General features: G+C 40.4%; 1 protein-coding gene across 1 annotated transcript in view; it reads right to left on the bottom strand.

Annotated features, from left to right (window-relative positions):
- Window positions 1–14,018, bottom strand: part of LOC122816337 (periplakin-like) — a 416,450-nt gene extending 402,432 nt beyond the window's left edge. The window contains exon 1 of the mRNA XM_044089064.1: window positions 13,862–14,018. Within this exon, the coding sequence (XP_043944999.1) occupies window positions 13,862–13,914 (53 nt within the window). The 5' untranslated portion in view covers window positions 13,915–14,018. The remainder of the gene's footprint in view (window positions 1–13,861) is intronic.
- Between the last annotated feature and the right edge of the window lie 527 nt (window positions 14,019–14,545).

Raw genomic sequence — 14,545 nt, forward strand, 5'->3', positions numbered from 1 at the left:
GCTGTAGAATACTGAGTATAGTAATAAATCTTTGAGGTGTTCCATGCAAGACCCATTGTTTAGGATTTGTATTCTTTTAGTAAGGTATCTCTCTGGGTATTCCAGTTGTTGCATGGGTCTGGACAGATACATGCCAAAGTGGGCATTATACAAAATGATTGCCCTAATGAGGGCTTTGTAAAGGGGGACAATAACATCTCTAGATCTAGTCGCAATCAATTTGTTTATAAGCTGTGTAATATAGAAATACTTTCTTATGACTCTGGGCACATGTTGGTCAAAAGTTAAATCAATGTACACACAAGTTCCCAAATGCCAAACAACTGGGTCAGTTCTCAGGGGACATTGTCAGTTTGACAGTTCCCAGGAGTAGATGACTTCCCAAAGGATATGATAATGTATTTTTTGGAATTTAGTTTCAATGCATGATTCTGGCACCAGTTATTGTTTGGGACAAACCTTCCTGCATGATGGTTAAGTAATTTGGGGATTCAGTAACTGCTCCTAGCTTGCAGTCATCTCAGACTTAGTCGGCCAAAGCCTTTTGGTCCATTGCTTTGGTAACAAGAGTAAAGCTTAAAATTTGTCCATGATTTTGAGCCTTTCACATTTTCTCCAGATTCTTGCCCTAAGAGGTTGAGAGATCAGAGCACATGTTTGTCAGTCCCTGATTTTTTGTCATATTTTTGGTCTGTCCTTTATATGTATGATTTTCTGGAAAATTTATGAGGATTGAAGAACTTAAATAATGATAGGCACTTGAGTTTCAGACAAACAATGAGCCATTTGTTAAACAAACAATACTGTCTCACAATGAAAACAGACTTGGCATGAGCAGTAAACTTATCTGCCCTTGAAACTCACATTCATTGAAAGGACATGAAAACCCACATTCATTTTGCATCTGGCCAGTGGAGGACTAAGCTTACCGCTGGGCTGTTTTCAATAGGCTCTTTACAGATTTTTAGGGCCATGCATACATGTATGCATTCTTTGATTCACCTTCTTGATTGTATTAAATTATATTCCTTGTATAATACAGCACCACTTGTTAGAATGTATTTTAAATTAGTAATTTTGAACAGTCTTCTAGTAAGCAATGAAACAAATGTATGAACCAGCAATGATAAAACTACCCAGTTCAGAAAATTTCAACCATAAAAGGTCACTCAAACTTCTGTCACTACAATCCACCATTATCAGTAAATATGCAAAATCTCTGCAGAAGTGAGTCATATACATAATTCCACATTAAAGGGATCTGTAACTAATGAAGAGGTTGCTGCTAGCAAACTACTTTATATTTCATTGTTTCATCTACAAATAAAGTTTCTCTTGCCCTTGAAGAATAAATTGCTTATGTTGCATTAAAAAAATGGTAAGCTAGTAATATTGCAATAGGGAATGGATGGCAAACTGATAACAGGTTCATAGTTACTAGGTAACTTCTTCAAAGGAGGACCTTCACAGGACTGCAGCATCCACTCCCTTTAAAGTACAACACAGTACAGTATCAGCGATCCATCTGCATACTGTGGGAGTAGAACCCACAGCCTTCCGCATCAAAATCAAGTATACTACCTATTGTGCTACTAACAATGCAAACAGACTTGGCATAAGCAGCCCTAAACTTCTCTTCCCATCAAGCTCTAAGCTCCTTGTAAAATCCACTTGACACGCAACTATCGCTCAACTTTGCAGCACAAGAAATCTGGAAAAAGCCTAAATTTATTTGGGATGGGGGCAAAGGCCCAAAATCAGGGACACATTTTAAAAATTGCTTGTATAATCTTAGAAAGTTGCTAAAATAAAGTGTTTTGCATTACCATGTGTTTCCTGAAAGATATGAAGACTGAAATTTAAAGGGCTATCATTATTTAGTGAATTTAGTTCTTTCTGATTTGCGAGAAAACCACAAATTGTAAGAGGAACAGACCAAAAGTATGAGCCAAATATTTTGTGAAAATCTGGACAATTGAAAGCTATGGACTCAATTCCCTGAACCATAAGTGGTGGCATGGGTAGAAAATTCAGGCTCTTGCTCCTTGTACCCAAGGTACAGGGTTTGAGCCTGCATGACACTATTGACCTAGGTATACCTAAGTGGGGCATTTTTACAGACACGCACAGTATACCTAACTGGGGCATTTTTACACACACATGGTATACCTAACTGGGGCATTTTTACATACACTAATGACCTTAAAAGCTACACACACACCAGCAGTGACCTTAAAAGCTGCACCTGGAAACGACACACTGGGGAGCAGGAAAACTCCTCAAAGTACCTAGTGATAAGAAAACATCGTGGAGCAGCAGTACTTAAAGGAAGCATGAGAAATCTCAACATCATGGAGCAGAGCACAGAAAAACTCTCCATAAAAACTAACTCTACTTAGCTTAAGGAACCATGACTGGGAGCATACCTTTTGGGCAGTGATCACATACACTTATGAACGGTAGTTTAACTTCCGTTCGCGCTTGTGTTTAAATCCACATTAGCGTGCGTCGGATCCTCCTTAAAGAAAAACTCCACCATGGAGTTCTGGTAAAAGTGTGTGTGGGGGGGTGCTCCCTGCTCCTCACTATGGTTCCGGCACCTATGTCCTAGGCATTGGGCCTCAGGACACCCCTGGGCATTCATTATTTTCATAAAAACACACATCCTATTACACATTATTACTTGCACAGGACCCGCCCTGTTGGGTAATATAGCCTACCTCATAGATGATTCAAGTGGTTAGACTTGTATTCATTTCTTTACTTTACATTTTTGAAAGTTCACTTATATTTCACTTTATGCCTAGAATTAGATTTTTTCATAATTTTTTAGAAATGCCATCTGACTTAGAAGTAGAATTATTATTATTAAATATTTTCAAGATGGGGAAACGTTACAGTATTTTTTGCTCCAAGATAATGTATTTTTATTTAAAACAAGCATATTAAATGCATTTTTATATCATACTCTTCTTCTGAACATAAAAATCACTAGTGATAATTAACTTTGGGGGAATTTGCTGGCACTAGAGCACTTGTTGGTACCTTTCTCAAGCAATTTAAAGTATCCTCAAAAGAAAAAAAAAAACAAAACAGAAAACAATCTTGATTTTGATCTGTTTAAAAAAACAAAACAAAAAATACTACTAACTTGCAAACATAATTTGTCTGAATAGTGGTAATGTTTGTTAGGTAAAGGTTAGTACCTTAATGTACAGGATCGGGTTTAGGGGAAGGGATAGGGTTAGGGTTTACACATATGGGCACACAGATACATCCACACTCCCCAACACACACACACAGCCTTTTTTCTTCTCTTTATCCACTTTTGCAGCATTCCTCTCCAGTACTATACACACTACAGGAAGTGACACTGTCTTAGGCGCAGCTTATTTGCGACATAGGTTCATAGGTTCATAGGTTCATACTAGGCTATCTGCCCTAGGGCATTTATAAGCCTAGCCAGAGTGTGTTTGGCTTTCACCACCCATTTTAAATGAATTTTGCTATGCCCTTTTTCGAGGTTAGTATACTGTGCCTCTGTCTAACAGTGACACAGAAGTGATACCCAGAGTAAACCTACGATCTCCCATCCACTCATCAAGATTCCTCTTGAAGAGAGTCAATAAGGGACTCTGCCTAACCTGGACTGGGATTTTATTCCAGAGTGAAGGGAGCCTCTGGGTTATGAATCTGTCCCTCCAGCATGTCCTATTTATTGCAGTGCTGAGGTTCAAGTCTCTCGAGCGCGTAGCTCGATGGGATTTGGATTTTCTGAGGTGCAGCATATCCATTAATTCCGGGTTGGACATGACTTTATACGTCAGGCACCGATCGCCTCTGAGCAGGTGGTATGCCACTGAGTAGAGCTGGAGTTTCTTTAACTGGGTAGCATATGGCATCTGTTTGAGCCCTTTGATCCTCTTAGTGAGGTACTTTTGGGGTCTTTCCAGTTGCTGGAGGTGTCTGGTAAGGTAAATCCCAAAACGGGCATTGTACTCAATTATGGGCCTGATGAGGGATGAGTAAAGAGGTGCGATGACCTCCCCTGATCTAGATGTGAATCCCTTCATGATTATGTGGGCTATATAAAATGTTTTTCTAACCACTTTGGCCACGTGGTTTTCAAATGAAAGATTGCTATCAATGTGGGTCCCCAGGTTCCTAATTACTTCTTCCATACTTAATGGATTACCACCTATGTGGTAATTTGTGGGCACTTTGTTTTTGCCAAAGGGGATGACTATACACTTTTTGGTGTTTAGCTTGAGGCCATGGCTCTGGCACCAGTTGTCTGTTTCTATGAGGCCCTTTTGTAGGATGCTTGTGTTGGCTGGAAAGTCGATTATGGTACCTAGTTTGCAGTCATCTGTGAACTTGGACAGCCACAGTCCTTCCATGTTGGCCTGTACCTCCGAGAAATATATACCAAACAAGAGAGGCCCCAGGACTTAGCCTTGTGGGATGCCACTTGTAACTGGTTTGGAGTCTGACATGGCTCCAGCAATTCTAACCATGTGGGTTCTGTCCTTGAGCCAGTTTGCAACCCATCTAGTGACATAGGGGTTTATATTTAAGCTGGTGAGCTTATCTATAATGCCAGAGTGGGGTATTGTATCAAAGGCTTTTGCGAGGTCCAGGTAGGCTGTGTGGACCACCTTCCCCTCGTCAATGGCCTTGGTGACTGTTTCAAAGAAATCAACCAGGTTTAAGAGGCAGGATCTGCCCTTAAAGCCGAACTGAGTAGGATCCAGTGTCTGTAGGTCCCCAATATCTTTGTTTATGAGGTCCATGATGATCCTTTCCATAGCTTTGCAGACCAAGCTAGTCAGGGTTATGGGGCGATAGTTTCCAGGATCCGTTGAGGCACCACCTTTGTGGAGAGGGACCACTGTTGCTGTACGCCACTCTTTGGGTACATATCCTGTAGTAAGGCTGAGATTGAACAGTAGTTTTATGTTTGGGTTTAGCTCTTCTTGGAGTTCATGTAGGACGCAGCCCGGGACACCGTCTGGTCCCATTAATGCTGTGTTTTTTGCTTTGGAGAGGGCGGCTTTTACCTGAGCATCTGAGATGTCAGGGGGGCAGCACTCTACTGGGATAGATATTTGCCTTTTGGTGGGGAGGGGAGTTTGCGCTGAACCTGTCAGCTAGGATGTTGGCAATGTCTGTGGGTCAGTGTATTTTTTGTCATTTTGGACTAATTCTGAGCATATCTGGGAATTCCCACCCAGGTTCCTAACATAATTAAAGAAAGCCTTGTGATTATCCTTAGTGTCCTGTGCAATTTTTCTCTTGAAGCTGGCCTTAGACGATTTTATGAGTGCCTGTAGTTTTTTGCTAATACTGATCAGAGATGCCTTCCCTTTTTGGGATTTTGCTCTATCATGTAGTAGCTTCCTCCTTCTATTGTATAGTTTGTTTATGGCTGGGGTCCACCAGACAGGACGCCTGCCTTTGGAGGATTGGGTCTTGGTTTTATTTGGGATTGCATGATCCATGCATTCCTGAAGGTGTTCATAGAATGTGTTTATAAAGGATTCTGCGGTCTGGGCCGTATTTTCCACAGGCCCGGAGGCTTTGAAGGATTGCACCTTGGTTTTGAGGAGTGTGAAATTTGCTTTAGAGAAGTTTTTCACTGTGGTTTTCTGGGCAGGGGGTGGGGTTGGGATGTGAATATCCAGTGAGATTAGTTTATGGTCTGATCTTACCAGTGAGGGATACACTTCTGGTCTGGAGCATAGAGCCCCCATGTTGGTGATGATCAGGTACAGTATGTTTTCCCCTCTTGTGGGAGTGGTAACAAGTTGTTCCATAGCATTTGAGTTTATAAATTCTATGAACCTTTGGGCTAGGGTGTTGGAGTTAGAGTAATGCTCCTAGTCTATGTTTGGGTAGTTGAAGTCACCCAATATAATGGTGTTTGGAGAGACCTTCATATTTTCCAGTGTTCTCAGGCAGGCCGAGTGGGGTTCCTGGGTTTGGGACGGTGGTCTGTAGCAGGCTATAAACTGGAAGGCAGTTTTACCCACTGTTAGTTGCACATGGATAGTCCCTGATGCTTCGTGCTGTGCCACCAACCTGGAGGTGTGGGTATCTTTGACGAATATTGATACTCCCCCTCCTTTTGTGGTTCAGTCCAAGTTTTGTGGCTGAAAAGCATGGTATGAGGTATAACCTGGTAGGGCTGGGGTGCTCTCGGGAGCCTTGAACCAGGTTTCTGTTACTGCACAGATATCGATGTTCTCCATGCTAAGGAGAGTTTCGAGTGCGTGCATCTTCAGGTTTAGACTTCTGGCGTTGAGTAGCATTACTCTTAGTTTCTTATCCCTTGTGATACCTATGGAGGTGGGTTTGTCTTTTGAACCTTGCCTAAAAAAGGCACTATGGGGGTGGCAAGAGCCTTTGCCAATATCCAAAAGCCCAGGGGTGACAGGTGCAAGCCATCCCTAGCAAAGCATCGTGGCTTGTCGAGCATGTCATCCCAGGCTGACAGGCATTGGATCCCCTTTGAATGACACCAATACTTAAGCCAATTGTTGAAATTGATCATCTTGTCTTCATATTGTGGCATTATTCTTGGTGAGGGAAAGATGCTACTCAAGGTCAGGGTCATACTGGCCTGGGCTACATGCTCAGAGAGCTCCTCTATGTCTCTTTTCATGTAGTCCAGGGAGGTATGTCTCAGGTCATTCACACCAGCATGGACAATGACGGAGTCATATTTGTGCTTGCCTTGGAGTGACCTGAGTGCTTGTGTTATGTGGCGGATCCTAGCGCCCGACAGGCAGCTCACCGTGACCTTCTCCTTGTTCAGCCTGGTGAGCGGGACGTCAATGTGCCTGACGATAGAGTCACCTATTACAAGTGTATCAGGTGTGTTATATAGCCTTAAGGCTTTGTGAGCTATGTGTTGCATGTGTTTTGTTTTGGGGTAGCGGTTGCTTGGGTGTCTGCTTTGGAGGTCTCTGCTGCTTAGGCAGATTTTTATTTAGAGCCTCCGAGTATGTTTTTGTGTGTTTATGTGTTTGGTTTGCTGTCGTGGTAGGTCTATGTGAGACTGGAATTGTAGTGAGTGTGGTTTCCTTCTCCTCCTGACTGGTTACACCAGTACTGAGTTGAGAGAGCTTAGCCTCCAGTTTGGCTATATGGTTGCATCTCTTAAATGTGTTGGAATTTGTTGGGAGGAGGAGAGGGTTGTATGTGTACATGAGGCAGTTGTAACATTGCCTCAAGATTCCCAGATTCACCAGCTGGACCGGAGAGGAGATTGACAACTGACCTTTGGACATGCTAGAATAGTATTGGGAATTCCTTTATAATTGAAAAAAAGGGCCAATGGGGAACAAGGTACTCAAGGGGAGTTTGTGAGGGTGTAGTGCTTTTAATTTTTTAGTGCTGACTTATATAACTGCTTTAGTGAGCAAGCACCAGGCTTTAGAGTAGGAATAGGGTGTTTATTATGAGAACTAGATCAGTTCTAAGGGAAAAAGTGAAGAGCAGACTTTGTGGAGCCGAGAATGGTTTAAACCCAATTAAGCGGAGCTGCCCGATGCTGCGCTATGCACAAAATCGGGCAAAGCCACGCCAAAGTGGGTTTTATACAGGGGGACTTGAAAGAGCTAGAAATTGGCCCAAAACGGCCAATAGACTACCAGATTATTGTGCTGGGAACACTCCTCCAGGGATAGATAGGCTGCTCTAAGCTCCCCACTGCCACTGGTGAATCACGAAGCATCCCTTTATCCAAGAAAGGAAATGGGCAACACAGGAACTTTCCAAAAGTCCAGAATACAGCAAAGCCTGTATTTGGACTACTCTAGGTCAGGAAAGACGGGAAACAAGGATCATTTTTTTGTTTTTTTTTTTGCAACACACAGCAGGAAAATGCAATAAATATGTAACACAGGCTAGCGCACTTGAGTGTGTAGCCTCAACAGGTAAATGCAACAAACAGGACAAACCTTAAAAGTGCAGGTGCAAAAACAACTTTAAACAGTTTAAAACATTTCAAGAAGCAGAAATACTTGCAATTTAGCTAGATCGGATAGTTGCCCAGGTAGTAGCAGGAAAAAAAAACACTTTTATCAGGTTAGCAGTTGCTCTTTTAGCCTCTCTGCTGCTAGCACCACTCTGCAGGACCACAAGGAGCTTGGCTGAGTAGTAACAAGCGCAAAAACCGCGCCAAAGCGGGTTTTATACAGGGGGACTTGAAAGAGCTAGAAATTGGCCAAAAACGACCAGTAGACTATCAGATTCTTATGCTGGGAACACTCCTGCAGGGATAGATAGGCTGCTCTAAGCTCCCCACTGCCACTGGTGAACAAAGAAGACTCCCTTTATCCAAGAAAGGAAATGGGCAACACAGGAACTTTCCAAAAGTCCAGAATACAGCAAAGCCTGTATTTGGACTACTCTAGGTCAGGAAAGACGGGAAAGAAGGATCATTTTTTTGTTTTTTTTCTTTTTTGCAACAAACAGCAGGAAAATGCAATAAATATGTAACACAGGCTAGCGCACTTGAGTGTGTAGCCTCAACAGGTAAATGCAACAAACAGGACAAACCTTAAAAGTGCAGGTGCAAAAACAACTTTAAACAGTTTAAAACATTTCAAGAAGCAGAAATACTTGCAGTTTAGCTAGATCGGATAGTTGCCCAGGTAGTAGCAGGAAAAAAAAACACTTTTATCAGGTTAGCAGTTGCTCTTTTAGCCTCTCTGCTGCTAGCACCACTCTGCAGGACCACAAGGAGCTTGGCTGAGTAGTAACAAGCGCAAAAACCGCGCCAAAGCGGGTTTTATACAGGGGCACTTGAAAGAGCTAGAAATTGGCCAAAAACGGCCAGTAGACTATCAGATTCTTATGCTGGGAACACTCCTCCAGGGCTGCTCTAAGCTCCCCACTGCCACTGGTGAACAAAGAAGACTCCCTTTATCCAAGAAAGGAAATGGGCAACATAGGAACTTTCCAAAAGTCCAGAATACAGCAAAGCCTGTATTTGGACTACTCTAGGTCAGGAAAGACGGGAAAGAAGGATAATTTTTTTGTTTTTTTTCTTTTTTGCAACAAACAGCAGGAAAATGCAATAAATATGTAACACAGGCTAGCGCACTTGAGTGTGTAGCCTCAACAGGTAAATGCAACAAACAGGACAAACTTTAAAAGTGCAGGTGCAAAAACAACTTTAAACAGTTTAAACCAGTTCAAGAAGCAGAAATACTTGCAGTTTAGCCAGATCGGTCATCACTGAGTCATGCTAGGAAGTGGTTAGGGTCAAGGCCAGGGTCAAGGCCGTGCTTCTGCTTTACTTGGAAAAGTTAAAACAAAAAGCACCAACCAGCTTGCACAGTTTACTTACAGCAGCCCTCCCTCAAACAGTATACGGTAAGTGACACCCTACCTTAAATGCAGTGTATATTAGTGCCACTTTCCAGGAAGGAGGTTTGTAATAAAGCCTTGCCTTTGCAAAGTAAAATTACCAACCAAATCAACATTTCAAAACATGTTTTTTTTCCTCTGCTAGCAGTGATACCAAATTTACTTACTTCTTTCTTCTCAGTAACATGATCTTATAACCTTAAATAACATTAAAATCATCATGCAAGGACATGTTGTTGGGTCATCGGATGATATATGTTAACTTGTTGACCCGTTATGAACCATTTGGAACTCACATCTCAGATGTACAAGATGTAGATGGCTTTAATACTTATAATAAACATGAGGGCATGAACAAGTATGTGTTACATATACTTTATGAGTTTGTCTTTTCTTTTGTTTAGAAGTGCCCACTGATTACATTTCACCTGAGAACTCTCAACAACAACTTGCCTTGGGGCAGACAGCAGGTATTGTCAAAAATGACAGTGTCAATTAAATGAAATGAACACTGAAAAAAAACAGTTCCTATAGCATGTTTTTGAAGCATGGAAGTGGTGGGAAAGGATGACATTTAACTGAAGTAACTTCCTTATAAGATCTCTAGGTGCCTGGATTTTGATATCATGGTTTTGCATTTATAGAGCAAATCCAGAAAATCTATATTTCAAAGGGAGAAATTCCATTTGAAGATGATGAAGGAATCCTTTCTGTCTGGCTGTGGTACAAGGAGATGTTCTGAATGCTAATAAGACTGTTGTTACTGAACTTAACAACCATTATTGTGCACTGAGTGACTGCTTAGCCTAGGTTAGACAATCCACTGATAGATGAGTTTGGTACACTCAACAAATGAGGCTCGATGCCCACATCATTCACCTGCGTAATTAAGTGTGTGCATGTTATTTTATGTTACAGGTACTTTGGACCTGCCAATGGATATCAGCAGAGGAAATCTTGGTTATTGGGCAAAAAGTAAAATTTGTTTCTTATGCTAACCTAAAGAATGCTCTTGTCTGAGTGGTCCGATATAACTTTCAACCTCCTGCTTAGTCAAATGTTGACAAAATAGAAGTAATCAGGGTTGTGTTACTTAATCAAGGGTACTTTATCAGGATAGAGCACGGTTACCTGAAGAAATCCAGTGAATTTTTATACCTGTGTGTACCTCTGTATACAAATCTGTTCTAGATTATGGTACAGATCTGCATGCTAAAGCCCGTAGTTATACTTTGAAGGAAGTACTTACTTTTCAGAAGGCTTGGCTTGATGGAATGGGAGCAGGGTGGCTATCTGTACTGCTGTGGACTGAGGCACAAGTATTGGCCCAGTGTTAAAAGGCTCAGTTGAAGCAACTAGGAGCTGATTCCCAGACTGCGACCTTTCATTTCTCCAGGCCCTGTGGGGGTAGGTCTGGGCATTGTACCATCATCCTGAGTAGATAGTGGCAGATAGCACTTAACATACTTCACAATTATGGTCCTAGGCAAATTTCTCCAGAAATTGGGATGCATCTGAAAATGTTTTTAATCCTCTGCATTAAAATCATCAGGCATCTGTGTCCCCAGGATGAGAGAAATTAAAAAGAGGAAAGTCATAAGATAAAAACCATCTAATCCAAGTAAATGTTGATCAGGACTCGTATGTTTCCTGCCATCTATTACTGGCAAACAAGTTGATGCTAATCAATGGGTAAATTCCCTGTGGTGGTGTTTCACATACTAAAAAAGTAGTCTTTGTTTTCTCTTTCACAGAAATGTCAAAGGTAAATGTTGCTTTATACCTCTTTGGGTTAAAATCATAGTTGTGATGTCTGAAAAGTAGGCATCTAAGGGATTTGCCTTCATAGCTTTTCTATGCAGATTTAGTTCCTCTAACATCACAAGCATGATATATTTTTCCACAAAGAAAGTGGTAAATCATAGTGAACCGTTTGACTGTTCTGCACTACATTAGAAAGTTGGTATTGCGACCTGAATAGAAAATCAATGAAGAGTAGATCCTTGCTACAAGTTACAACACACGCAAGTCAGGTTACTTATTTCTTCATTCATTTGTGTAACCTGCTATGCTTGTTTCTGCTCATACAACACCCCTTCCCTGTCAACTAAAATCTTAACATTCAAGAAGTATTCCAAGGTGACTTGTCTAAGATGACCCAAAAAAGAAGTGGAGGCAGTAAGAATCAAATACCAATTTACTTATGTACCAAGCAACTAGTACTACTTTTTGTACATTAATTCCAGAGACACAATGTTGTTTGTAAAACTGATGACTGTACTGAAAGACTAGAGCATTGATTAATTTATGGCTCAGGGCTGTTACCAATACTCCAGACTTCCATTAACGTTAACTGACGTTTGTATGACAATCATCAGCAATGCATGGAATGTGTCAACATTAATTAGCAAATTTGCCTCCATTAGTTATTTCAGTGCATTTACCCACGAATACATAAGCCACAACACCCTTAGCTCAGTTTAAGAAATCTCTAAAAACATACCTACAAGCTAACTGGATTTGTAACTGTGTCTCCCCAGGCTAGTTTAACCCCCTTCTCTTTCTCCTCACCCAAGGTAAATACTCCTCTCTTGTTTTTAGGCAATATACTTCTTTTTATCTTGCAAGTCTCATTTCTCATACCTTGATCTTCCTTTCAACTGTAACTGCTCCTTCTAAGTATAGACACTTGGTGTATACTTTATTATTACAAGACTATATCATACTGAATGTTTTCTTGACTGTACAGTTTAAGATGTTTCTTCTTTGAACCTGTATAATGTACCATTTTCATCCTACTTTTAGTTGCTGTACAGTTTAAAGTGTTATTATCCGAGTTTTATTTGATGTAAAATGTATAGTGTTATTCTTCTGTATGTACGGAATTGTACTTATTAATCTATGTTCTATATGGAGCTTTTCTCCCCAGGCCTCCACTTGTGTCCTGTCAGAATTTCCCGGTAACCAAATGTAAAATAAATACATAATGCAGTCCAATCAGAACATTTTTTAATGGAGGAAAAAAGTGAAGCCAAGCACATGAGACAATGTTGTTATGGAAAGCAGCATTTTTGAAAAAAGATTGCGTTTGTGTGCTGCCAGTTTGAGGAGAGGTCAGCTAGTATGCATGTGAAAGACAACATTTCTGAACAATTTCCAAGATCAAATATAATGCTACCTTCCAAAACAAGTGCTTACCTACTGTTTTACTGAAAGAAATCCACAATAAGAAAGATTAGAGACAGTCACCTCAGGAAACCAGGGAACAATTGGTGCCAGCAGAATAATAAAGACAGACATTGTTACATGGCTAGTTTGTGCATGGAGACTGTGCTTTTAGTTGCAAAGAGAGAGGTGCACATACAAAAAAGGAGACATATATATATATATATATATATATATATATGTACACACACACACACACACACTCACATAGTTGCATATAGACACACACACACACACACACACACACACACACACACACACACACACACACACACACACACACACACACAAAAGTTTTTATGACTAAATATCTATCTTTGCTATTTGGTAGTTCTCAAATGAATGAAGCAAACCTTTTTAAATGCAACTTCTGTGCACTGTCTGGACTGAACACAGAAGTGAACCGCCAGAACCACACAGATGTGCAGCATGTTGGATCTCTCAGTGCCCTTATCTGAGTAACAATACCAACCTGAATTACAGCATTTAGTTAGGGAAAGTAAGGGCACAGCCTTTCACATGGCAGAGTGCAGAGATGGAGGGAGGAATTCCAGTCTTCATATACAACCTAGATATGGGTCATTCTTCTTATTTGAATCTATTGTTGGCAGATCTATATTCATTACATTGTATTAGCCAAGGACCATTTACATATTGCATTATGCCTTCTCCAGCACAAACAAGATTCACAACCTGTACTTCAAGGCATACATTTTCACTACAATACTGGAGAGTTCCTTAAATCATGTGACTAAACTAATCTTATTAAATACTCCAGTTTACAAATGCTTTTTTTTAATTTTTTTGTTTCCTTTAACTTTAGAATCCTCAAGTATAAAATACACATATGTTCCAAATATTTTATATACCATAACTTAAAACAACTGACCTACTGAAAGCAAATGTCACCCTAACCCGTAAAACGCCAACATTAACATAAATATGGGAAATGATACATCAGTTCTTGTACTTCAGAGGGCTGCACTTTTTCTTTAACTTATTTTCACACCTTTCAAGTTTGTGCACTTAAATTCCTTTTTAAATACTTTTAACTTAACGTTGAATTTACTAGGCAAGAGTAAAGTGTGTTGTTTACATTAGCTTCATGCTAAAGGGTTTCATTAACAAAAAGGTAATTATGTGCTTCAAATTGTTTCTAACATAGTTCAAAATAATAATATTAGTTACTGAACCTCATCAGCTGACCTATGTCACATCTGATTTTACCTTTTTTTCAAGTCTTTTAAGGGACACTTACTTTTTGTTGAGTACTGAGGTAGAGTCCAGAGTTTGCTCACTGTTTTTATTCATCCAGTACCTTCTGACAGCCTTATTTTCCAAGAACACATAAGCTGTGTGGGGAAATCCTTGTGGAAGAGGTCATTCTTTATTCCACCTATACACCTGAGGTAGTAGGTGAATAAAGTGTTTGATAGTAAAGAGGCAAGCAAGACTGTACCTGCTTTAAGTGGCTCTTTATCAGCAGTGAAAGGGCAGGGAGTAAAACATGAAACGGATTCTCTTGTGAAGAGGAGAGGAAGGAGAGATTAGAACCTACTGCAGTGTACTTGTTATTAATGGGAAATACACATATGGTAGCCTGAAGTATGGAAATAAAAGCTTAAGTGTGTTACAAGCCCTACAAAGTAATATGCAATATACAGTGGTATTGCAGTGCATACTATTATATATTAATAAGTATTCAGTCATAACCATTTTAATATGCATTATATGGCCACCTTCCAAGCTCTGTAGATAATTTTTGACATGGGCTTCCCAACTTCAACTGGAACAAGTCCAGAACTGGAAAAACATGTAACTTCTCGCATAAATAAATGTTGCTGTCCAAAGGAGCTAAAATAGTTACATTTTATAATTATTCATTGCGTACATGTGATCTTCACTTCTGTACGAGTCTGGATACTCATGTATCCTAATATAA

The sequence above is a fragment of the Protopterus annectens genome, chromosome 12.part0 (assembly GCF_019279795.1).
Source record: "Protopterus annectens isolate FY-2018-M chromosome 12.part0, PAN1.0, whole genome shotgun sequence".
NCBI lineage: Eukaryota > Metazoa > Chordata > Ceratodontiformes > Protopteridae > Protopterus > Protopterus annectens.